We start from the raw sequence: 27429 nt of genomic DNA, 5'->3' as shown, positions 1-27429 counted from the left end.
TCTGTTATGAGAGGACCAGGGAGGAGACCACAAGGTGAGCACCAGAGCGGGGCTTCTCGCTGGTGAAAGTCCTGTCCAGACAACAACCAGCAATACCCTGGGGGCTCTGCCCACAGCCACAGAGATGGGTCCTGCCAACACGCTGGGTGAACTTGGAATCAGATCTTTGCTGGCTGAGCTTCCAGAGAAGGATGGAGCTGGCCGAAAATTTGATCTCTGCCTTGTGAGCTCCTTAGCAGAGGCCCTGTTGAAAGATGCTGAATTAAGATCCAGAGGCTCTGGGAAAATTCTATTTTAAGCCACTGAGTTTCTGGTAATTTGTTATGTAGCGGTAGAAAATGAATATAGTCAGTTCAGAATTTTTTTGGAAGTCAGTTTTGTCATTTATATTTTGTTAAAAATCATCCATTTCCCCCATAATCTTAATTGTATTTGCATAGAATTGAGCAGAGTAATCTCTTATGATTATTTAAATTTCTGAAATTTTTATTTATCCATTAAAAAATTTTATTTTGCTTATTGAAGTATAGGTGATTTACAATGTTGTGTTAGCTTTAGGTGTACAGCACAGTGATTGTTATACATATATGTATATTTATTCTTTTTCAGATTCTTTCCCATTGTAGTTTATTATGAAATATTGAGTAGAGTTCCCTGTGCTATACAGTAGGTCCTTACTGGTTATCTATTTTATATATAGTGATGTGTATATGTCCAAACTCCTAATTTATCTCTCCCCTACTTTCCTCTTTGTTAACCATAAGCTTATTTCCTATGTTTTTGAGTCTATTTCTGTTTTGCAGATAAGTTCATTTGTACTCTTTTTTTAGATCCCACATATAAGCAATATCACATGGTATTTGTCTTTCACTATCTAACTTACTTAGTATGATGATCTCTAGGTCCATCCATCTTGGTCAGACAGCATTATTTTATTCTTTTTTTATGGCTGACTCGATGGACGTGAGTCTGAGTGAACTCTGGGAGTTGGTGATGGCCAGGGAGGCCTGGCGTGCTGCGATTCATGGGGTCGCAGAGAGTCGGACACGACTGAGCGACTGAACTGAACTGAATGTTCTATTGTGTATATGTACCACATTATCTTTATCCATTCATCTGTCAATGGGACATTTAAGTCGTTTCAGAGTTTATATATAGTGGTGGTGGTGGTTTAGTTGCTAAGTCATGTCCGACTTTTGCGACCCCATGGATTGTAGCCTGCCAGGCCACTCTGTCCATGGAGATTCTCCAGGCAAGAATACTGGAGTGGGTTGCCATGCCCTTCTCCAGGGGATCTTCCCAACCCAGGGATCGAACCCAGGTCTCCCGCATTATAGGCGGATTCTTTTCCAGCTGAGCCACCAGGGAAGCCCAAGAATACTGGAGTGGGTAGCCATTCCTTTCTCCAGCGGATCTTCCTGACTCAGGAATTGAACCGGGGTCTCCTGCATTGCAGGCAGATTCTTTACCAGCTGAGCTACAAGGGAAGCCCCACTTTTAACTTGGTTCATTTTAATTTCATTTTCTTCCTTTTTCTCAGTCTTATCCTTTATGTCCCTCTATCTTTTCAGTACATTCCTTTTTCTTTCGTATTGCTTTCAATGTGACCATTTTTTGGCTTTGTTTTTCATTATATCCCAGTTGTTGCTGCTTATTTTTTTTTTAATCTCCTGCTTTCTTTGAATATTTTGCCTAATCTCAGCAAGCTCAGCATATCACATTGTTTCACAGAATCAATGACTTCATTAACCTCTTTGAAGAATTTATAACAATGTATAGCAGCATGGTTTTGATGACCATTCCTGATCTTTTCTTCCTTTTTTTCTTACAATATTTTAATATGCTATTTCCTTGAAAAGGTTATAATTAATCTTTGAGTAGGGTATGCCCTTCTTAACAATGACAGTAAGCATTCACTTTATGACACAGGATTTTGTGTGTGAGTGAATTCATTTAGCCTTTATTGGCTGCACCCAACAGGAACTAGCTGCTGTTGGGCTGCTTGGATATTGAATATTTTTCCTCCATTTTGCCTCATTAACAGCCTGCTTCCTGCAAATACGGCTGGTCTGTATAGACCTCGTCAGACCTGTCCCCAGTCTGCCATTCACTGCTTCTCTTTGGTGCCAGACTCAATTCTGAGATGCTCTGGCCACCAGCAGTCATTCCTGTTGCTACTATTTCAAACAAGTGCTTGTTGGTTTTCTTCTTAGGATTTCCCCCCAATACTTTGGGGAACTGAGATCTGGTGACTTTAAATGAGATTTGTAGCTGGCCATTCCATCTTCCCTTGCTCCTGATTTACCATAAATTAAAAAAAAATGATTATTTTTTAAAAGTGTATATTATGTTTTGGCTGTGCTGGGTCTTCGTTGCTGTGTGGGCTTTCTCCAGTTGTGCAGCGAGGGGGCTACTTTCTCGTCACAGTGCACAGGCCTCTCATTGTGATGGCTGCTCTTGTTGTGGAGCGCAGGCTCTAGAGTGTGTATGTAGGCTCAGTAGCTATGGCTCCCAGGCTCTGGAGCACAGGCTCAATATTGTGCCCCAGGTGCTTAGTTGCTACACAGTATGTGGGATCTTTCTGGACCAGGGATTGAACCCGTGTCTCCTGCACTGGCAGGCAGATCCTTTACCTCTGAGCCACCAGGGAAGCCCCAATTTATCATCAATTGAATTGATATTTTTCAAAAAACTAATTTTTGTTATTATTATATTTTCCTTCAGATCAGATCAGTCGCTCAGTCGTGTCCGACTCTTTGCGACCCCATGAATCGCAGCACGCCAGGCCTCCCTGTCCATCACCAACTCCCGGAGTTCACTCAGACTCACGTCCATTGAGTCAGTGATGCTATCCAGCCATCTCATCCTCTGTCGTTCCTTAATGAAGACTTTATTATTATTGGTTGCACCATGTGGTGTGTGGGATCATAGTTCCCTGACCAGGAATCAGACCTGTGCTCCCTGCCTTGGAAGCACAGACTCTTAATGGCTGGATCACCAGGGAAAGCCCATCACTGAACTGATCTTACTGCATATGATACTTTCCTTATACACTGTGGTTGGGGGTAAGATATCTGATACTTTTGTCAAGAGTAGGATTTTTTGTTGTTGTTGTTCCTGTTTCATATAATTTTTGCTGTTGCTGTGAGTGTTCTATAAGAGTAGATCTTTCTTTTCCAGTTTAAAAGTGTAAATTATACTTGTATAATATTCAATCGTTAAACCATAAATACACTTAAAAGTTTTTTGATGGCTACATACTATGTTAAGTGTTAAGTAAATGTTTGTCACTCACTTATGTCCGACTCTGTGATCCCATGGACTGTAGCCTGCCAGGCTGCTCTGTCCATGGGATTCTCCAGATAAGAATCCTGGAGTGGGGTGTCATTCCCTTCTCCAGTGGATCTTCCCAACCCAGGGGTCAAACCTGGGTCTCCAACACTGCAGGCCAATTCTTTACCATCTGAATCACCAGGAAAGCCCAATGTACTATGATGGGAAGGTTTAAATTTAGCTAATTTAGTGAGGTTATTTATCAATTTTGATATTCTGAGTACAAATAATTGAAATCCATGTTCTTGAGAAGCTCTGAAATGAGACTAAGCTCTAGACTATACAGTTTCCTGCACTCTAGCAAATTCCAAATTGATGGCTGTTACCATGTTTGAATAAAAAGCTGAGTGTTCTATACTCAGTGATTAGTCTCTGTTGTGTACATGCAAATCTTATTGAATAGCCATTGCATTTTAAAGACAGTAAAAAATTAAATTTTACATTAAATCATAACAGGAGTTGTTAGCCCCCATATTGGATAAAATTCAGTTGGGAAGAAACTACATTTCTTTTTTAAAGTAGTTTCAGAGAAATAGAGTAGCCACTTTCGCACAGAGGACATAAAATCTATTTTTTTCCCAGCTAAGAGAAATTAGGCTAATGGTTTGTAGAGCAAGCCTGAATTTTGCTCCTTGCTTTGATATTAACTAAGTAATGGCCTGCCTTTGCAGTTATGAAATAGAAATTATATTTTTACCTTGCATTAGTGTTGAATGGAATAAGAAATTAAATTCAATGACCTTTAAATGCTAAGTCATTACTTTTCCCTGCTAAAGGGCCAAATAACAGTTATTACCGGTATAGGAAGACTGGAATGGCCAGGACTTCGGGACACAGGTAGCTCCATGTGAAGCTTTTAAAAATCAGAAAGGGATGCAAAATAAATGGATGCCATCTATTAAAATCTCAGGCATATTTTAGTCTCTTTGAGCTGATGTGTTTATTTCTGTGTGGCAGTATTAAGAATTCTCTTTGTTATGTTCAGTGTGTTTTCCATCTTCTATTTTTTTCTCTGGGGACATTTTCTTCCTAGTCACAGTCACATAGATCAAAGATTCAAAGAAACCCTCCAGGCTTATTTTAGGACTGTTTTTCCCACCCCCCCACCCATGTTAGAGACATTACTTTGCCCACAAAGGTCCCTATAGTCAAAGCTATGGTTTTTCCAGTAGTCATGTATGAATGTGAGAGTTGCACCATAAAGAAGGCTGAGTGCCAAATAATTGATGGTTTTGAACTGTGGTGTTGGAGAACACTCTTGAGAGTCCCCTGGACAGCCAGAAGATCAAATCAGTCAATCCTAAAGGAAGTCAACCCTAAATATTCATTGGTAGGACTGATGCTAAAGCTGAAGCTCTAATACTTTGACCACCTGATGCAAAGAGCTGACTCATTGGGAAAGACCCTGATGCTGGGGAAAATTGAGGGCAAGAGAAGGGAGCAACAGAGGATGAGATGGTTGGATGGCATCACTGACTCAGTGGACATGAGTTTAAGCAAACTCAGGGAGATAGTGTTGGACAGAGAAGCCTGCTGTGCTGCAGTTCATGGGGTCACAAAGAGTTGGACACGATTTATCAACTGAACAACAACAACAGAGAGTCTACACAAGATGGGGCCTGAGGGAAGGGAACAGAAGTGACAACCTGCAAACAGGATTGAGAGCTGGTCTGTAGGACGAGTGTGCAGCATAGAAGGGCCACACAGAAGGGCGTGGAGGCTGCCCCCACCCTGCCTCATCACTGTATGACCCTGGCCACTCAGTTACCTGGGTACACCTGTAAGCCCCCTGGACAGAGGGCAGGGAACTGGGGCACCTGTGTGAGGACAAGGACTCAAGGGGAGTGCCTCACCCCAGGCCTGAACCCAGGAGCTGGGTGATTTGCCTCCGTATGGAGACAGCAATGCCCCTGCCCTTGCAACATGAGCTTTCCCTGTCTCTTATGAGACTGAGAGTTTTTGACAGCAAGGTCTGAATCTGCTCAATCAACTTAATGTCTAAACCATCACTCTAGTCGTTCAGTAAACATAGCAAATAGCATTCATATTAGGTGGACCTACGCTGGATACAGGCTATACTGGATCCACCTGAAATCCTTGGCTCACAGTTGTGTGTGTCTCTCAAAGGCAACTGGGGCTTCCCTGGTGGTCCAGTGGTTAGGACTTGACCTTCCAATGTAGGAGGTGCAGGTTTGATCCCTGGTCAGGGGGCTATGACCCCACAAGCCTCACGGCCAAAAAACCAGAGCATAAACAACAGAAGCAATGTTGTAATAAATTCAGTAAAGACTTTAAAAATGGTCCACATAAAAAAATCTTAAAAAAAGAACCCAAAGGCAGTGTGTTTCTTCCCAAAGGGGATTATGCTAGTTAAAAAAATTATAATTATGCAATTTGATGATGTATCATTTGAATTGATGAAATATTGTTATGGAAAGAGTTGTTGCTCATATCAGAACTAATTTGAGGTGCTTAAAAGATGGAATTGTTTAAAAATTGCTGTCAAATCAGTGTGGGTAAAGTAGTACTAAAGAGTCAGGTAAAAATCATAAAAAAATCAGAAGGGTTCTATGACTGCCTGAAGATAGCTTCCAAGTGTCTTCAGGTTCTCATTTCAGTTTTTTTTAAAAAGTCTTTATTGACTTTGTAACAGTATTGCTTCTGTTTTATGTTTTGTTTTTTGGTCACAAGGCATGTGGGATCTTAGCTCTCCAACCAGGGATCAGACCAGTATCTCCTGCGTTGGAAGGTGACATCTTAACCCTGGACCCCCAGGGAAGTCCCTCTCATTTCAGTTTAGAGGAGCCCAAGCTAGGACTCCTGGTGGATGCAAAGTGGATGTGGTTCAGGCATCTCTAGTTTACCCCGACTTGAGGACCCAAATGCAGAAGGAACAGCTTTGGCTTCTCTTGCATTAGAAGACTGTGAATAAATGTACCTTTGTATGTTTTACTTTGGAGGAGGTTTTTTTTTGGACTGTGCTGGGTCTTTGCTGCTGCATGGGCTTTTCTCTATTTGTGATGAGCGGAGGCTTCTCATTGGGGTGGCTTCTCTTGCGGAACATAGGCTTTAGGGGGCACGAGCTCAGTAGTTGGGGTTTTCAAGAGCACAGGCTCAGTAGTTGTGGCGCATGGGCTTAATTGCTCCATGGCATGTGGGATCTTCTTGGATCAGGCATCAAACCCACATCCCCTGCACTGGCAGGCGGTTTCCTAACCACTGAGCCATCAGGGACACCCTAGAGGAGATTCTTAACCTAAGTTTTTTGTGCGTTTCTGCTTTATCTGATGTTTATGTTTAACGGGTGAAATACCCATCTCGGTTGTACTTGACCTGAAGGCTCGTACTGGGCTTTCTTGCATGTTTCTGCAGGGTCTAGCTTGCAGGGCACATTGATTCACAATGAAGGGTTCTGATTAATATTTTAGAGGGAATAACCCAAAGTCTCAGGAACAGAGCAAAGTCTGGATAGTTAAAATCTCTGCAATAAACAAGGACAGTGATAGATGGGTGTGTTTCCATCTTTTCTGGGAAGGAAAGGAAAGCACGCCTTTAACTGGTTTGCGGTGTAGCTGGAGACGGGTGAGGCAGACAATTGAGGGGAAGTTTCATGGTTTATGATTTGGCATGCTAATTTGATTTGTGAGGTTCTTAGGAGAAATTGTGAACTTTTAGGAGGGGAAAATAAAGTGACTCAGGGAATTAAATGAGTAAAAACTGGAGATCAGTTGAAAGAGGAGAAAAGAACAGGGAGGGAGGCTGGTGAAGAGGTTCCTGTGTATATTCTTAAGTTATTCCTGTGAATATGGAAATAACATATATTCCAAACAATACTGAGGAATTGGAATCAATTAATTCTCCAGGTGGCAACTGGAGAGCCATTTTTTTTTCACATTATCTTTGAATCTCTGGAGCTTAGCCCAGAGTTGGCACACTGTAATCAGTAAATAAATGCCCACTGAATGAATTAGTGACTGATAAAGGCTGAAAGATTGTGAGAGGTAAGTGATAATTTCCTTACATATCTGAACCTTAAGCTTTCGCATGGGAAGGACAAGAGCACATAACAGAGGTGGTCACTTGCTGTTGTTGTTGTTCAGTCACTAAATCGTGTACGACTCTGGAGTGGGTTACCATGCCCTCCTCCAAGGAATCTTCCTGACCCAGGGATTAAACCTGCATCTCTTACATCTCCTGAATTAGCAGGTGGGTTCTTTACCACTAATGCCACCTGGGAAGCCCTTTTGTTTCCAGATGCAACTCCAAACTGAGTACCTGGAATACCACCCTGATGTAAATTAGATGCTCAGTAAAAGCTAGTTGAGTGTCTGACTTAATGGTGCTTTTTCCTCCCTGGCAGCTGGTAACCTAGCAACGTTTGAAAGGCAGCTGGATAATTCTGGGTCATGTGAGAATTCAGATTCATATTAAAAGAGATTGAAGCCTGAGCACAGGGCAGACGGATCATTTCTCTAGAGAGCTCTTTTCCTTGACTGTGTCATGAAATACCACAGCAACGTTTTTGTGGTATGCTGTGCTGGTCTCTGTGTGATGGCATGAAATCTCCTTACCTCGCCAGATGTTAGAAAAAGGAAGGATGTCCAGAGAGACAGAGAACTGAGTTGCCCCCATAGCCAGCATCGTCTGACCCAAAACTCAGCCTTTTAATATAAAGCAGAGGGTTCCCCCCACCTCCACCTCCTGGGTTTTCTCAGTGGCTCAGACAGTAAAGAATCTGCCTGCAATGCAGACGTGGGTTCAATGCCTCGGTCAGTAAGGTCCTCTGGAGAAAGGAGTGGCAACCCCCACTCCAGTATTCTTGCCTGGAGAATTCCATGGACAGAGGAGCCGCCATGGACAGAGGTGGGCTACACAGTCCATGTGGTCACAAAGAGTCAGACAAGACTGAGAGACTAACACACACTTTTCTGGACATATTTTCATTCAGCCACAGAATCTTGTCATAAGCGTCATTGAAATGATTCTTTGGTTGACGCGCAAAGAGCAAGCAAAGATGCCTGATGACAAATGCAGACCGAAATCTTTTGAATGAGAGTTTCTAAGTTTCAGACTTGAAACAATTTCTTTTTGATGATGTAGAATAGACTGGTGAATTTTCAGTTGTCTGTACATGTTCCCAAGACTGGAGGGCTGACCAGTGAGCATCTAACAGTGCTTCCCTTGGTAAAATTAATCACAATTTACGGACTATTTCTCCAAATACAGATATTTGATTTTTTCTTTGACTTTTTAAAATGTCATTGAGCAGAGCTATTTGTAGACAATTCTTTTGATTTATCTCATATGGAGAATATTCCTCATCTTCCATGCCAATTCCAGCAAAACCTGCTTGAGTGTGTTCCCCTCATGTTCCAAGTACTGATAGAGAGGGACAGCAAGCCCAAGGTCAGCCCACAGTGGCGGGAAGGACAGAGGGATGTGTCTGAAACAGGACCCCATAAGACATAGCTGTTGACAAAGCATCTGGCATTCTCATCAAACAAACTGGGGCAACGTAGTCCTGAACCTCTAGCTCTGTTTCCATGGTTTCTAGACAAAGACAGAAGGGCTGCATTCCAATCATAACCTTCAGAATGACAGATAATGGGAGGAAGAGGAAGTGGGGTAATAAAACCCCAGGTCACCCTGAAAAGAAGCATATATAGAAGTGATAGCCACATGAGAGGTTCAAGTTTGTGTTTGTCTTACAAATACCCCTGTGATGTAGAATGCAGATTCCATTCTGCAAACTCTCAGACTTCCCACAGTGCTTTTATCTACACCCGGTTCTTCATTCAAAGTCAGGTATCTCTTTAACACAGGTTTTCTTTTTCCTTTTTTTCTTTTTAAATAATTTTTAAAAAAGCATAGGGACTTCCCTGGTGCTTCCCCAGTGGCTAGGCCTGCATGCTCCCAGTGCAGGGTGCCTGGGTTCAATCCTCGGTCCGGGAATTTATTAACAGATCCCACAGGCCACAACCGAAGGCCTGGCATAGCCAAATAAATAAATAATAATTCAATAAATTAAAAAGATTGAGGTCTAGCTGGTTTACATTGTTTCAAGTGATTCATAGGTTGTGATAAGATAATGAATGTAGCTCCCTGTGTAGATCCTTGCTGTGTATTTTATATACAGTAGTGTGTGTCTGTTAATCCTGAATTCCAAATGTATCCCTTCCCTGCTTACCTCTTTGGTAACTAGTTTGTTTTCTATGTCTGTGAGTCTATTTCTGTTTCATAAATAAGTTCATTTGTAGCTTTTTGTTTTTGATTCCACATATAAGTGATACTATACAGTACTTGTCTTTTTTTGTCTGACATTTCATTTAGTATGGTAATCTCTAGTTCCAACCATGTTGCTGCAAATGACATCTTTTTTTGTTCTTTTTCTTATGGCTGAGTAACGTTCTATTGTATACATGCACCACAGCTCTATCCATTCCTCTGTCAGTGGACACTTAGGTTGTCTTCATGTCATAGCTATTTTAAATGGTGCTGCTGTGAATACAGGGGTGCATGTGTCTTCTTGAATTATATTTTTGTCCAGATACATGCCCAGTAGTGGGAATGCTGGATCATACAGCAACTCTTATTTTTTTGTTTTTTAAGGAACCTGTCCATATTGTTTTCCCCAGTGTCTGCAACAATGTATAATCCACCAGCAGTATTAAGAAGGTTCCCTTTTCTCTACACTTTTTCCACTCTTTATTATTTGTACAATACAGATTTTTCTTAATAGTATTTTAAACCTAAAGAACTCATGAATTAAGAGAATATAAAAACCAAAAAAACTCTTGAACTGTGAAAAGTAAAAAGCATACTTTGACTTCTGATGATATTGCAAATGTAGCAATGCTGTATTTTCTTTTACTGCTGGAGTCAAACGCAATTTTCTGTTTTTCCAGTGGAAGGAATTATTGTAATTCTTTCCAGCTTTGGACCACATCTGATATTAGCAGTATTTTGCCAGAGTCAGCACAGAGTTCGCGGCTATGCTCTTGGGCTATAATGAAGACACGCTCCTCTGTTCAGTGAGAGGAACCATTAACTAGAGACTAACAGGGTAACTGTGAACTTGGGAATGGTGTTGGCAGATATGACTTGGGTGAACGGACAATTTTATGTTTCTGTATTCTCTGCAATTGAGTCAACCTGAGCATTTTAATCCCTAAGCAACACCAGGTAGTTTATTTAATCTTTACAACTTAAAAAAATTAATGTAAAAATCTTTAAAACTTTTAAGTCTCAGTTTCTTCATCTATAAAATAGAATAGTACCAAGTTCTTAGAGCTGTGGTTTTAAAATATATAATGCATGTAAAGCACTTGGCCTAGCATTTATATATCACATATCATTGAATAAATTGTGTAAATGTACCTATACAGAAGTTTGAGAAAACAGTGCCTAAGGTGTGAAATTAGATGTGTTTCAATAATGGTGAAAAGAAGCACTAATTTAGTAAATAGTGTTCCCAGGTTTATTGCCAGCAATCAGATTGAAAATTCTAGATGTGCTGAAGCCTGCAGTCATGTCTCCTGAGTTTCTCTTTGGGGATATTTATTTTATAACACTTTGGAGACAACATAACATTTCTGTTAACACACTGAATATGGTTATTAAAATTGAATAAAAACCAGTTTTATCAATTTCTTTTATGCATAAATTCAAAAAGTTTAGCTAGACTATTAGGTTTGATTTTTACTGTATTCAGGATACATTTTATTTTAGCAAGAATTGGTTTGACTTTATAATAGAGGTAATTAAGAGCTAATTTATTTATTGAGATTTCGGTATGGTAAATTTTGTGAGAATCACTATCTTCTGTATGAATAATGACAAGGAAAAAGGAAAAAAGAAAACCTTTTGCATAGTTTATTTTGCTTTGATTATCTGATCTTCATATGTTGTAGTAAATGTTGTCATTTACAAATCCTGAAATTTGATATGCTATTATATATTTATGTATCATATATGTGTATATCAGAATATATGCATGCATATATATGTAATAAAGGCTTCCTGGATGGCTCAGTGGGTAAAGAATCTGCCTGCCAATGCGGGAGAGCAGGTTTGATTGGAGAAGGACATGGCAACCCACACTAGTATTCTTGCCTGGATGATCCCATGAACAGAGGAGCCTGGTGGGCTATAGTCCATGAGGTTGCAAAGAGTCAGACCCAACTGAGCGACTGAGAATATATGTAATAAAGGATATAATTTTAGAAGTACTTATGGTCCAAGCAAGTGGAAACGAAACCTGAGTAGTTTCAGATAAAAATAAAAAACTCACTTGTTTTGGAATTCTATAAAGTTTCAGTTATACATATATACATCATTTAACCATTAAATTGCTCAGTCATGTCTGACTCTTTGCAACCCCATGGACTGTGGCCCACCAGGCTCCTCCGTCCGTGCAATTTTTCTGGCAAGAATACTGGAGTGGGTTACCATTTCCTTCTCCAACATATGTGTTTGTTCTAGAACAAACACAAAGGGCAGAAGCTCCAGTAATTCCATTGCTTTCACCTCCTAGCCACTGTCTGTGTGTTCTGGGGGCCTGAGAAGGAGCGCACGGCCAGCGGAGCAGCAGCGGTGCTCACGCATTGCGTTTCCTGCCTTCAAGTGGGATTCCGGACTTTCTCCTCTGCTTTACTTTGATGGCATGCCTGCGTCTCTCGGAAGCTTCAGGAGGAAGTAGCCTCTCTCAGCCAAAAGCTGAGGTGGGAAAATGACATGTCTGTTTTCGATGTCAATTTACAGCATAGGTCACAAAACGAAATGTCGCCATTCCATTGCAATTGTCAAAAAGAGGCTGACCTAGTGTGGCAAGGGTGCTGATGGCTTACCTTGAAAGAAATTTCATACTGCTCTCCTCCCCAGATCTCCAGACCCGGATCATAGCCACCCAACTCCCAAAACCATTTGCGATCCACGGCAAAGAGACCTCCAGCCATAACGGGAGACCTGTGAAAGGAATAAAACCATCTTTAAAGGGCTCTGAGCATCGGGGACCCGGGCATTTTGCTTGGGGATAAAAACAGCAGACTTTAAGTTTCAGTGGTCACTGCACAGTTTTTCAGTGAGTGCACATGAGTTCTCACGGGGTCTCCAATCGCTCCTGGAACCCCCGTGGGCTTTTAACTTCATAGTTCAGGCTCTCAAGCCACTCACGCCCTGTGGAGCCACACATTAGTTATGTGTGTTTGTCATCAGAGAGAAGTATAAGATGACTAGTGACTGATATGTTGGGAAAATCCGTGGTTTTATGGCTTTTCCTCAGAGTGAAAGAGGTCTTACAGTATCAGACACATAAAAACATAGACAATGCAGTTGTAGACCATAACTTTAATTTAATTTCTCATATGTATTCACCATGCACCTACCATTTCCAGGTTATGTCCATTAACAGACTGCGAGATGGTCAGTTAGAACAAAATAACCAACCAGAACTAGTTATTAGCATGCCGAAGCTGGAGTTTAAACTAAGTCTTTTCACTTTAATGATGTTCTTTTTAAAGTCTACCTTTCTAGGAAATATTCTTTTGATCAAATAATAATTTCAAGTTTTCTGCTCTTGCTAGGATGCATTGCAGTCATATTACTATGTAATGAGGTAATTTATAATCATTGGATTCTGCCCTAAAGTGTTTTTTTTTTTTTTGCAATTCAGGAGCAGCTTTTCAGTTTTTCTGTTATTATTATTATTATTTAGTGTTTTTGCCACTGTTTTGCAGTGGGAGCATGAAGTCTTAACCATTGGACTGCCAGAGGAGTGTGCTCACATGTGTGTGTGTGTGTGTTTAATATTTATGTATTTGGCTGTGCCGAGTCTTAGTTGTGGCACATGGGATTTTTTAGGTGTGGCGTGTGGGGTCTTTGGTTGTGACATGCACACACTTAGCTGTGGCATGTGGGATCTAGTTCCTTGACCAGGGATCAAACTTGGACCCCTGCATTGGGAGCTGGGAGTCTTAGCCACTGGACCACCTGGAAAGTCCCAGCTCTTGGGTTTTTGAATGTTCACTGTGTGCTGGGCTCTTCTGTGAGATTCTTGTCCAGTTCTTTTGATTAATCCTTACTGCAGCCCTAGGAATACCATCCCTGTGTTCTACTGGGAGAAACAGGATGAGGGAGGGAGGGCCCAGCATCCTCTCTGGGCCAGGATGGTGGTGCCGCTGTGGCTGAACCAGGTACTCTGATTCCAAAGCCTTTGAGTTCTTTACTGCAATACTGTTTCTGTTTCAATGTTTAAAGAGAGTTGATGTTGTTTAGTTGCTAAGTTGTGTCCCAATCTTTGCAATCCCAAGGACTGTAGCCCACCAGGTTCCTCTGTCTGTGGGATTTCCCAGGCAAGAATACTGGAGTGGGTTGCCATTTCCTTCTCCAGGGGATCTCCCCGACTCAGGGATTGGACCCATATCTCTGAGTCTCCTGCACTGCAGGAGGATTCTTTACCCCGGGTAAAAAGAGACAGCAACACAAATGTGTACATAAAACATCTAAAGAACACTTTATGCAGACCAAGCAAATCTGTAAAAACACACAGTCAATAAAATTTTTGTGACACTTCTGAAGATTTTTTGGAAACAAAGGATATTTATATATATAAGTACAAGACACTAAATACTGGAGGCATGTTTAAAAATGTCTAAGTAAATAAGACACACCAATTTACAGACTCACTGAAGTTGTGCCGTTGGTAACTTTCTATGATGCTCTAGAGGGACATAAATGTGAATTTATTTAAGTGTGTTGTATATTTCAGAGACTTTGTATGTTACAATGGTACTTGGCCTAATCACTTTAAGATTTTAAAAAATATGTGTATACTCTCTGTAGATGGAAAGATTACAAGACAGGAAGAGGGATTTATTTCTCCCCTAGGAAAGTGAGCAGGATTGAAATAATAACACAAAGGATCTCATGCATTTCAAAAATTCTGTTTGAAATGGAAGTCTTGGAACCAGATGTGCCTTATTTTCGTGATCTCTCCAGCAGTATATTCTCTTCCCATTTTCCATGCCCTGAATTTCAGAGGGAATCACAGCTGTAGCCGGGACAGACTGGCATGGGACCACATCCTGGGGGCAGTTCCTCAGTGATCGTATTTGGTACATCTGTGTCATCTTTGGTTCCATGGGGCTTGGGCTTAAGCGATTAGAAATTCTCAATCCTTAATAATAAATTATAAAACATATTGAGAGATAACCCAGCATGATATATAGTTTGCTTCACTGTTAAAAAAGAGCAATGCGTGCATGCTCAGTTGCTTCAGTCATGTCCGACTCCTTGCGACCATGTGGACTGTAGCCTGCCAGGCTCCTCTGTCCATGGGATTCTCCAGGAAAGAATACTGGATTGGATTGTCATGCCCTCCTCCAGGGGATCTTCCCCACTCAGGGACTGAGCGTGCATCTCCTACATCTCCTGCATTGCAGGTGGATTCTTTACTGCTGATCCATTGGGGAAGCCCCAAAAGAGCAATAGTCATAATGGAATTGCACATACCTAATTTGTGAATTCTGGATCTAATGGAGCAGGGACTAATTTAGGTGTGTGGGAAGATGATGCGTCCAAGTGTTGGGGAAATTAGGATATTCAGAATGCAGCTGGGTATATATGGTCTTCGACCAGAGATACGGTCAAAACTGGAAGTGAACTTGGTTAACATCAGTTTAAACAGAGCAAGAAAAATCATTAGAATGTATGAAAATATCCAGTAATATTGAAGGAACATGGCATCGAGCTGTGTTTATTTTGGCCAAAATACACCTGCATTTCAAAAAATTACAAAAAGAAATTGTCAGTTCTACTCAGTCTGGACCACAAATGGGAAGATCTTAAGTCCTACCAGTGTATTCTCATTTGACTGTATGAAACATGAGACCAGAGTGCAACAGAATTTACACTGTGCAGACTACATCTCCCAGCTAGAGTTACTACTATTATAGATATGGAACCAGTCTACATATTGGGAAGAGAACATCCTAGATTGATATTTTTTATTGTAAGTGATTTGTTGGAGACACAACATCTTGTGTTTCTTGATGAGTTTATAAAAAACTAAACGGGATGTATCTGGTTAGTTTGAGGCATAATAAAATAAATTCATATGGACCCCCTTACCTTCACTGATGTTGTTTCCAAGCCCTAAATTAGCCTCTCCTATCTTGATTAGTGTGAATGATCGGTATGAAACAAGCCTTTTGTTTGTGTCGTTATTCATATTTGTCCATTAATCTTTTGAACAGTGTAACTAAGGCATAGTTGTCATGCAATGAATTGCAAATATTTTAAATGGAAAAGTTGATAGGTTTTGACTTATGGATACCCCTCGGTACCATCATTACACTTAGGAAAAAGTAACACATCTATCATGCCTCCAGAGTTTCCTCATTGTATCCCTCCCTCCCTCCTGACCCTCTTCTCATCCCTTTCCTCTAGGATGTAACTGATTTCTGCCTCTGTAGATGAGTTTGAATTGTCTAGAATTTTATATAAATGAAATCATACAGTATGTACTCTTCTTTGGGAGTGTCTGACTCCTCTCATTCATGTCTTTATTCTGAGACTCACTCTTGTTGTAATGTCTGTTAATGGTTTCTTCCTTTTTGGTTGCTGAGTAGTATTCCACTTGCATGGATATACTGTAGTTTGATTATCTATTTGCCCACTGATGAACGTTTGGGCTTTTTTCAGCTTGGGGCTATTACAAATAAAGCTTCTATGAGTTTTGTGTGCTAATCTTTGTGTGGATATATGCTTTCATTTCTCTTGAGAAAAAGCCTGGGAGTGGAATGACTAAATCATGTGGTAGGTATGGGTTTAACCTTTTAAGAAATTGTGAAACTCTTTCCCAGAGTGCTTGTAACTTTATATTCAAATACCAGCTGTATTTGACTTCCAACTGCTACATATCCTCATATACTTGACATGGGCAGTTTGAAGTTTAGTCACTATAACAGGGGCATGCTGCTGCCGCTAAGTCGCTTCAGTCGTGTCCGACTCTGTGCAACCCCATGGACAGCAGCCTACCAGGCTTCTCCATCCATGGGATTCTCCAGGCAAGAACACTGGAGTGGGTTGCCATTTCCTTCTCCATAACAGGGGCATGGTGGTATCTTATTGTGGTTTTGTTTTGCATTTCCACAATGATTAATGGTGCTGAGAAAATTATGTTATTCCTTTATTTTGCCTAGTCAGTCTGGCTAGAAGCTTATTGATCTGCTTAAAGAATTAACTTTTGGTTTCATTGATTTTTCTCTATTGTTTTCAGTTTTATATTTCATTGATTTCTCCATGGTCTTCATTAGTTTAATTATTCTACTGACTTTGTACTTTATTTTCTCTTCTTTTTCTAGTTACTTAGGGTGAAAGCTGATATTATTGATCTGAAATTTTTTTTCTAATAAAGCTATTTAGTACTATAAGTCTCCCTTAAATACTGCTTTAGAAGAATTCTGCAAAAAAATGATATGCAGTGTTCCCATTTTCATCATGTTCAAATACTCCATACTTTCTCTTTTGTTTTCTTTCTGTGACCTATGGGTTATATAAATGTATGTAATTTATTTTCCAACTATTTGGGATTCTTTTTGAAGGTCTTTCTGTTATTGATTTACATGTAATTCCATTGTGGTTAGGGAACACAGTTTGAAAGACTTGAATCCTTTTAAATTTATTGGGGTTTTTTAATGGCTCAGAATGTGATCTATACGAATGCATTCTGTTGCCATTGAATGGAGTGGTTTATAAATATTTATTAGGTAAGCCTGGTTGATAGTGTTGTTCAAGTCTTCCATATTCTTATTGATTTTTCTGCCTCCTTGTTGTATCAATTACTGAGAGGGATATTGAAATCTATGCCTATAATTCTGGATTTGTTTATCTCTTCCTCTGTTCTATCAAGTTTTTGCTTCATGCATTTTGTAGCTCTATTAATAAGTGCATATATATGTGTAGGAATTTCATGTGCTCTTGATGAATTGACCTCATTCTCATTACAAAATGACTCATCACCTCTGGTAATATTCTTTACTCAGGCATTGATCTTGCTTGGGTATTAGTATAGCCATTTCAGCTTTCTTTAGATTTATACTCTCAGAACACTAATATTTATACCTTTTAGGCCTTTTTACTTTACTTTTTAAACTATTTGTGTCTATATTTAAAGTGGTTTTCTTGTTGGCAGCTTATACTTGAATCTTGCTGTTAAAAGTCCCTGCTTTTTCATTGGGATGCTGAGATTTTAATCTATATTTAAAGTGGTTTTCTTGTTGGCAGCTTATACTTGAATCTTGCTGTTAAAAGTCCCTGCTTTTTCATTGGGATGCTGAGATTTTAATATGATTATTCATGTGATTAGGTTTAAAACTATTATCTTCTTTGCTTTCTGTATGTCCCATCTGTTGTTTCCTTTTCCTTCTTTCCCTATCTTTATGGTTAATTGAATATTTTTCATGATTGCATTTGGTGCTTCTCTGCCTGCGTAATAAATTTTTCTTTGAGATACAGAACTTTTTGGATGCTGGATATTTTGAACGTTTTTGAGCTTTGTTCCAGGATGCAATTGGAGGTAGTTTGACCCTTTTGCGAGCCTTAAGCAAGGCATTATCTACAAATTATTCACACCCTTAAGGCAAGACCCTGTGTGTGCTTCAATCAATGTCCTGCGATCATCGGGTTGTTCAGTCTGATGGGAACAGACTCTCTTCTCCGCCTTGGATGCCTTCTGGCCACTGTTACTTCTAATTCTTTCTAGTGGTTCTTTTGCATTTGTGGGCAGTTTCTTCTCATGCACAGGCTCTTGTCAGTCTTCTGCGGAGGACTCAGGGGGTACCCTCGGGAGCTTCTGCCCTTGAAATGTCAGCTGCGCTCTTCTCCCCAGACTCTTGGCTCCACATTGACTTAGGCTGGCCTCACCGGCTCCCCTCCTTACACCGCAACCTGGAGACTCTCTCAAGTAAGTAAGCTGGGGATGAGTCCAGGTTTCACCCAATTGTTTCCCATCTTTCAGGAATCAGTGTCCTTCATTCCCAGACGTTTGGTATCTTGAAAACCACTGTTTCATGTGTGTTTGTTTCTTGTTTTTTCAGATGACAGGGTAAATCTGGGCTGTATTACTCCAACTTGTTCAGAAATGAAAGTCTGAAAATCTACCCATTAATCTTTGTTTTAGAATATTTTAAAATATGTATTTTTAGTAGATGATATCTTTGCGTGTTTACAAAGAATTTTGCTCCTACTTCTGTCCCCACCATAAGTTTTCCTTATGTATCTTTTCGGAGATATTTCATAGTCATATAAGCAAATATAAATCTATCTTATTTTTCTTCCTACTCTATGAAAATGGTTGTATGCTACATCCAGTGGTCTTTACCTAATTCTTTTTAAAACTCCCTAACATATTTTTTTGTGTCTATTTTTATTTATTTGGCTGTTCTCTTAGTTGTGGCATGCCAGCCTTTAGTTGTGGCGTGTGGGATCTATTTCCTTGACCAGGGATTGAACCCAGGTCCCCTGCATTGAGAGCCTGGAGTCTTAGCCACTGGACCACCAGGGAAGTCCCGTCCTAACGTATTTTAATGGTCATGTCATATTGAAAAGAGCTTTCTTGTTTTATTTTCCTAACATTTGCTCATTATTCCATTATGCACAAAGTTGTGTATCTATGTATATGGTGAACATGTAGATTATTTTCACTCTTTTCCTATTTCAGAACTTCTGCAATGAATAATGTACATATATCATTTCCATGTGTGGGAGTAACTTTTTAGGAGAAATGCCTAGAATTTTATATCCTGGTTTGTTATAAAGAGTAAAACTGTAGAAACTGATTGACTTTTCCACTTCTGGAAGCTAAAGTTTCATTGTGAATTGTGTCCTAACCTGACACTTTAGTTCAAGTTTCACACCAGTCCAAATGCAACGATTTAGGGTCTGATAAAATTAGAGAAGAGTCAGATAAAAGCGGCAATTCTGCCGAGAAATTACAGATCTATCATAAAATATTAGTATCTGTCAGTCTACTGGTCGATTTCGCCAAGGAAACATCATTCTTGTGATAATACTTGGAGAGGAATTGTTGAAAAGCTTTCCAGGGTAATTCGTTTTTCAAAAAGGAAAGAAAGAGGAATAAAGGATGGGTTTGAGGCTGGAAAAGGCTCCGTGCTGGGAAGGAGAATAGTAATAAGAGGAGGAGGGAGGCCAGTGCTGCTGGCACCAGAGCATCCAGGGGTGCAGGGCATGCAGCATGGGCGCTCAGAATTCCCGCTGGTCCATGAAATGGGCAATGCCAGTGCAGCACGGATTATCCCTAAATTAGTCTATAATTGTTCTTCCACCTGGATGGCCACCACCCTCTCACTTCAAGCACAGAGTGAGCCAGGGCACCAGCCCGTGTTTCTTGTGGTTTGGCAGGAAGAATCTGCTCAAAGGCTCATAGAAGCTTGTCCTTCTAATTCTTGTCCTTCCCCGCTTGAGATCACAGATGATGCCCAGGGAGGAAGGGAGAGGGGAGAAGGTAGACCCCCGCAGAGCTGTCATCCCGGGGTGAGGGAGTCCCCACCCTGTGCTGTGAAAGTGCCACTGGGGTATACAGGGAAGATACCTACTCCCCACCTCCGCCCCCCCCCCCCCCAAAAAAAAACACACAGTTCTTGGCTTTAACAAACTATCCTGTGTGGAATTCCCAGAACTGCTGGATTCAAAACCAATGGCTTGCCGCCAAGGTTCTTGGTGGCCACCCCAGTGGATTGGTAGCCATGGTCACAAGGACAAGTGTGTTGGTTTGGCCTCATTGGATTCTAGAATGTTTGTCTTCCTGGAGAAGAAGGGACTGCCATTGTAAGAGAGACTGAACTTCCTGCTGCTTTTGTGCAGGGAACTCAGAGCTGGATTCTGGGTGGGTTGAAATCCATACCTCATCACACAGATGGGAGTTAACTCTTGTGCAAAGTTTTTCAGTGACATCAAGAGAAGGATAGCTTTGTTCCCCATAGATTAAAAAAGATTTCATTGTTGCATTGTTTTCTCATCAGAGAAAATGGAGAAGCGCTGTTGATATTTTTAACTTATTCTTCTACTTTCTTGGTGGCTTAGACTTCCCTGTTGGCTCAGACAGTAAAGCGTCTGCCGGCAATGCAGGAGACCTGGGTTCGGTCCCTGGGTTGGGAAGATCCACTGGAGAAGGAAATGGCAACCCACTCCAGTATTCTTGCCTGGAAAATCCCATGGATGGAGGAGCCTAGTAGGCTACAGTCCATGGGGTCGCAAAAGAGTCAGACACGACTGAGCGACTTCACTTTCTTCTACTTTCTATTTTCCATTTTAAATATAATTACTTCATGGGAAATAAATGGGGAAACAGTGGAAACAGTGTCAGACTTTATTTTTCTGGGCTCCAAAATCACTGCAGATGGTGACTGCAGCCATGAAATTAAAAGACGCTTACTCCTTGGAAGGAAAGTTATGACCAACCTAGATAGCATATTCAAAAGCAGAGACATTACTTTGCCAACAAAAGTCCGTCTAGTCAAGGCTATGGTTTTTCCTGTGGTCATGGATGGATGTGAGAGTTGGACTGTGAAAAAAGCTGAGCGCCAAAGAATTGATGCTTTTGAACTGTGGTGCTGGAGAAGACTCTTGAGAGTCCCTTGGACGGCAAGGAGATCCAACCAGTCCATTCTAAAGGAGATCAGCCCTAGGATTTCTTTGGAAGGAATGATACTAAAGCTGAAACTCCAGTACTTTGGCCACCTCATGCGAAGAGTTGACTCGTGGGAAAAGACTCTGATGCTGGGAGGGATTGGGGGCAGGAGGAGCAGGGGATGACAGAGGATGACATGGCTGGATGGCATCACTGACTCGATGGACATGAGTCTGAGTGAACTCCGGGAGTTGATGATGGACAGGGAGGCCTGGCGTGCTGGGATTCATGGGGTCGCAAAGAGTCGGACACGACTGAGCGACTGATCTGATCTGAATTGCCCAAAACCCTTCCCACTGGCCTCGTGTCCTGCGATTTCTAATTTATTTATCTTCATACTCTTTGATTTCTTCCAAAATACCGTTACTGATTTTGTTTCCCTGGGAATGTTGACATACTGTAGACATGTTTTACTGGGACTGTGTGTCCGTGTAAGTTTTAACATATTAATTTACTTTATGAGTATTGAACAGGTAATGTCACAAAGCAGGTTTTGGTTTTGCCATTAGGAAGCAACTGTTATCCTTGGGTTGACTTTTAAAATGAATATAACCATGAAGCAACATATTCCTAGAGAAGACTCTTTATTCTTCAGGCCATAGAAATGTGACTTTGCTGAATACCTAATGGAAATCAGTTTTCCATTTTATATGATCGCTATTGAACCAGGTAATGAATATGCTTTCCTTTTTAACTTACAGTAGACTAGTTTACTTTTCCACATCAGTTTTTATTTCCAAACTTTACTGACTTTAAGTTCATGGGGCAATAATGTAAAAATGTCCTAGAAACATTCTTATTTGGTACCAGTGAAAAATTCCTTATGTTCTCATTTGCAAATGCATTTTTCAAAGTGTGTTTTTGGTTGTTTTTGCTAAACTAGAAGGTGTATCCTTTTTTTTTTATTTTATTTTTTTATTTTGGTTTTACCCTGCTTCATGTGGGATCATTGTTCCTGGACCAAGGATCAAACCTATGCCCCCTGCAGTGGAAACAGGGAGTCTTAACCATTGGACCACCAGGGAAGCTCTGGGATGTGGTTCCTAATTCTAGTAACCTAACCCCATGATTCCCACAGAATTCTAAGAAGTTGCTAGTCTTCCTAATATTCTTTATTTAATACATGGACTCTTTCCTCACATTAGAAAAAAAATGGCATTTTAATAAAAAAATCTCTAGAGTATTTTTGTCTACCTACTCTCACTTTCAGAAAGTGTTATTTCACATTTTAATACATCTTGTTCATTCTTTAGGAGTCAGAAGACTGAAAAAAAAAATCCTACTGAAAGATAAACACACATAAAAATTTATTTTTAAAATGGACAATTAAAACTTAGGTCCAAGAACCCAAAGGAAACCTTCAATTTGGTCTCTTAGAGATCTAGTTCTCAATTTCCTTTCACTTTAGTGGTGTCAGTGAGAATTCTGAATGTATGGGTTGGAATGTGAATTTGATCAGAAATGAATGATTTCCCTCAGGAATCCATCAAGCCAAGTCAATCAACATCAAGACAAACCACATAATTTTCAGTTAGGTAATGAGGAATTTTTAGTTGGTGCATGCCTCAGAAAGCTAAAATATAATTATTTTCAACTAGGATTCAAATTGAGTAAAATGATACTGCAGATTCAAACATAGTATCTTTTCTAACAGGTTTTTTCTTTTAAGTATTAGATCATTGGTTACATTAGAATTTTGGAAAGAGTGGCTAAAAAGCTCCTGATATATTGACTTTTCTCATTTATCTCTTTTTTGCCGTTTTATTTTATTTTAAATTTTCATTTTATTGGAGTATAATTGCTTTACAGTGTTGTGTTAGTTTCTGCTGTACAATGAAATGAATCAGCCATATGTATACATACAGCCCGTCTCTCTTGTGTCTCCCTTCCAGCCATCCCTGCTACCCCTCTAGGTAATCACAGAGCACCCCATGAACTTACTGAGTACCTGCCATGAATCAGACACAATAGAGAACACGTTTCCTCACTGCAGCCTTCATATAACAATACAACTCTACAGCATGGGAGCGATCGACCACAATTCAGCAGGAGATTCCAATACCTCACTTTACAGATTAGGAGAGTGAGACCCAGAGCTATCAAGTGATATATCTAAGCTCAAACAGGTCATGGGGAAAAAATAACCTGCATGTGTGTGATAAGGTGCAACTAATTTTACTTTTCAGTGTTATTATAAATTCCCTAGCTCATTCTTTGATTTTTCTAACCTTTCAGCAATTAGAATAAGTGCTAGTGATAAAGAACCCATCTGCTAATATAGGAGATGTGGGTTTGATCCCTGAGTGGGGAAGATCCCCTAGAGAAGGAAATGGGAACCCACTCCAGTATTTTCGCCTGGAGAACTCCATGGACAGAGGAGCCTGATGGGCTCCAGTCCATTGGGTTGCACAGAGGCGACGTGACTGAAGCGACTTAGCATGCGCGCACGCAGGCATGTTTCAGTGCTACTTTTTCTATTCGGCCCACCCTCTCCTGCCCTCCCTGTGTTCACGAGTCTGCTCTCTATGTCTGGGCCTCCACTGCTGCTCTGCAGACAGGTGCATCAGTACCATCTTTCTAGATTCCATACATAGGCATTCAGTCCAGTTCAGTCGCTCAGTTGTGTCCGACTCTTTGCAACCCCATGAATCGCAGCACGCCAGGCCTCCCTGTCCATCAGCATCTCCTGGAGTTCACTCAAACTCACGTCCATCGAGTCGGTGATGCCATCCAGCCATCTCATCCTCTGTCGTCCCCTGCTCCTCCTGCCCCCAATCCCTCCCAGCATCAGAGTCTTTTCCAATGAGTCAACTCTTCGCATGAGGTGGCCAAAGTACTGGAGTTTCAGCTTTAGCATCATTCCTTCCAAAGAACACCCAGGGCTGATCTCCTTTAGAATGGACTGGTTGGATCTCCTTGCAGTCCCAGGGACTCTCAAGAGTCTGCTCCAATGCATTAATGTATGGTATTTGTCTTTCTCTTTTCAGTATTCTTGCCTGGAGAACCCCTTGGACAGAGTATCCTGGTGGGCTACAGTCCACGGGGTTACAAAGAGTCAGACATGACTGAGTGATTAACACTTTCATACTTTCTGACTTACTTCACTCTGTATAATAGACTCTAGGTTCATCCACCTCACTAAAACTGAGTCAAATGTGTTCTTTTTTATGTCTGAGTAGTATTCCATTGTATCAATGTACCACAACTTCTTTATCCATTCATCTGTTGAGGCACATCTAGGTTGCTTCCATGTCCTAGGTATTGTAAATAGTGCTGCTATGAACATTGGGGTACATGTGTACCTGAGGAATATGGAAAGGGTATATGCCCAGTAGTGGGATTATTGGGTCATCAGTTCAGTTCAGTTCAGTTCAGTCGCTCAGTTGTGTCCGACTCTTTGCGACCTCATGAATCACAGCATGCCAGGCCTCCCTGTCCATCACCATCTCCTGGAATTCACTCAAACTCACGTCCATCGAGTCGGTGATGCCATCCAGCCATCTCATCCTCTGTCGTCCCCTTCTCCTCTTGCCCGCAATCCCTCCCAGCATCAGAGTCTTTTCCAATGAGTCAACTCTTCGCATGAGGTGGCCAAAGTACTGGAGTTTCAGCTTTAGCATCATTCCTTCCAAAGAAATCCCAGGGCTGATCTCCTTCAGAATGGACTGGTTGGATCTCCTTGACTCTCAAGAGTCTTCTCCAACACCACAGTTCAAAAGCATCAATTCTTCGGTGCTCAGCCTTCTTCACAGTCCAACTCTCACATTCATACATGACCACAGGAAAAACCATAGCCTTGACTAGACGGACCTTTGTTGGCAAAGTAATGTCTCTGCTTTTGAATATGCTATCTAGGTTGGTCATAACTTTCCTTCCAAGGAGTAAGCGTCTTTTAATTTCATGGCTGCAGTCACCATCTGCAGTGATTTTGGAGCCCCGAAAAATAAAGTCTGACACGGCTTCCACTTTTTCTCCATCTATTTCCCATGAAGTGATGGGACAGGATGCCATGATCTTTGTTTTCTGAATGTTGAGCTTTAAGCCAACTTTTTCCCTCTCCACTTTCACTTTCATCAAGAGGCTTTTTAGTTCCTCTTCACTTTCTGCCATAAGAGTGGTGTCATCTGCATATCTGAGGTTATTGATATTTCTCCCGGAAATCTTCATTCCAGCTTGTGCTTCTTCCAGTCCAGCGTTTCTCATGATGTACTCTGCATATAAGTTAAATAAGCAGGGTGACAATATACAGCCTTGACATACTCCTTTTCCTATTTGGAACCAGTCTGTTGTTCCATGTCCAGTTCTGACTGTTGCTTCCTGACCTGCATACAGATTTCTCAAGAGGCAGGTCAGGTGGTCTGGTATTTCCATCTCTTTCAGAATTTTCCACAGTTTATTGTGATCCACACAGTCAAAGGCTTTGGCATAGTCAATAAAGCAGAAATAGATGTTTTTCTGGAACTCTCTTGCTTTTTCCATGATCCAGCGGATGTTGGCAATTTGATCTCTGGTTCCTCTGCCTTTTCTAAAACCAGCTTGAACATCTGGAAGTTCACGGTTCACATATTGCTGAAGCCTGGCTTGGATAATTTTGAGCATTACTTTACTAGCATGTGAGAACCCCATGAACAGTATTGGGTCATATAGTAGTTTAATTCCTTGTTTTTTAAGGAATCTCCATACTGTTTTCCATAGTGGCTATATCAATTTGCAGAGAGTCCCTTGGACTGCAAGGAGATCCAACCAGTCCATTCTGAAGGAGATCAGCCCTGGGATTTCTTTGGCAGGAATGATGCTAATGCTGAAACTCCAGTACTTTGGCCACCTCATGCGAAGAGTTGACTCATTGGGAAAGACTCTGATGATGGGAGGGATTGGGGGCAGGAGGAGAAGGGGACGACAGAGGATGAGATGGCTGGATGGCATCACCGACACAATGAACAAGGGTTTTGGTGGCCTCCAGGAGTTGGTGATGGACAGGGAGGCCTGGCGTACTGCGCTTCATGGGTTCGCAACGAGTCGGACACGACTGAGCGACTGAACTGAACTGAACAGTGCAAGAGGGTTCCCTTTTCTCCACATCCTCTCCAGCATTTATTTTGACATGAATTCCGCACAGATCCCTGACAGTGTTGCTGAGGGCTCCTCACGTCAGTCCCTGGTCTCCCATTTGTTTTGGTCTGTCAGGCTCCATTCTCCTGTGCATGCTGCGTGGCCCTTGGAATGATCTTTCCTCATTGCCAGCCCAGGCTCTGATCCCTCCCATCAAAACCAACACCACAAGGAACCCAGTTAATGATGTGAAATGGCAAAGCAAATCATTTATTTCAGTAGTCACAGAGACTGTTCACAACTAACAAGCCCATGTGCAGCCTGGGGAGCCGTTCTTCCTAGATACAAATAGGACTTCTCATTCCAGAGATAAATGCTAGTTGTTAAAATTCAGGCATGGATGAAACTGCAGGAAAGCTTGTTTTATGCTTCATTTATTTAATAAACATTTGATAGTTTCTGCTTACGAAAACATTACCCCTTCATCTTAGTAAGGACTGAAATAATGCTTTTTCCCTTCAGCTTTGACTGCAATGCAAAGGCAATTTTGGTCTCATTTCCTAGTATTTTATATTAAGTTAGAATGGGCTGTAAGTGGCATGGATTTTTAATACCTTTTATCAAAATTTTGGGCTTCCCTTGTGGCTCAGTGGTAAAGAACTTGCCTGCCAATGCAGGAGATGTGGAGGATTTGGAAGATCCCCTGGAGGAGGCAACCCACTCCAGTATTCTTTCCTGGAGAATCCCATGGACAGAGGAGCCTGGCGGGCTATAGTCCGTGGGGTAGCAAAAGAGTTGGACATGACTTAGCGAATAAGCAAAACAACAAATCAAAACTTTAATAAATTTATACCATATATCCACCACATGCTTGATGCTCTTAATTCTTTAAAAACAGAGCAGAGGACAAGAAAACAGGGACTGAGATAAAGAGGTATTAAGCAAAAAGGCTGTAGCTATAACTTATACAAATATCTTCATAAAAGCATCACCTTCTTTTCCCCTCTGGGTCAGCCCATCCACAGAGAAGTTTCATCTAAGTTTCATTGCGTGGCAGGGGGAAGAACACCCTCTCTGCCCTGCATCTGGTTCCACCTCTGGTTCTCATTCGAGAGCAGTTTTCACACATGTGCACAAGTTCTTAGCCCCTCTTCTCATTGAGAAGTGGGTCTACATCTCTGTCCTTGAACTTGGATGGGGTTACGACAGGCCTGACCCACAGAGCCTGACAGAGTGATGCCTTGTGGCTCCCGAGTTGGTTCACAGGAGACCCCACAGCTTCCATCTTGCTGGAGTGCTTGATGTCAGAGCTCTGAGCTTCCCTGTGAGCGCTCAGT

The 27429-nt window shown here is 41.2% G+C and overlaps 1 protein-coding gene and 1 long non-coding RNA gene across 2 annotated transcripts in view; one reads left to right on the top strand and one right to left on the bottom strand.

Moving 5' to 3' along the window:
- The window catches only part of LOC147366560 (polypeptide N-acetylgalactosaminyltransferase-like 6), a 68139-nt gene extending 55852 nt beyond the window's left edge, over nt 1–12287 (bottom strand). Inside the window, exon 1 of the mRNA XM_086414633.1 lies at nt 12180–12287. Within this exon, the coding sequence (XP_086270759.1) occupies nt 12180–12287 (108 nt within the window). The remainder of the gene's footprint in view (nt 1–12179) is intronic.
- LOC147366558 (uncharacterized) overlaps nt 1–27429 on the top strand; it is a 357719-nt gene that overhangs the window by 88796 nt on the left and 241494 nt on the right. The window lies entirely within an intron of this gene.

Source organism: Bos grunniens, chromosome 8 (assembly GCF_055505025.1).
Source record: "Bos grunniens cultivar Pamir isolate PY7600 chromosome 8, Bosgru_T2T1.0, whole genome shotgun sequence".
Taxonomy (NCBI): domain Eukaryota; kingdom Metazoa; phylum Chordata; class Mammalia; order Artiodactyla; family Bovidae; genus Bos; species Bos grunniens.
Note: the sequence above shows the minus strand (reverse complement) of the source record. Positions and strands in the feature narration are given on the sequence as shown.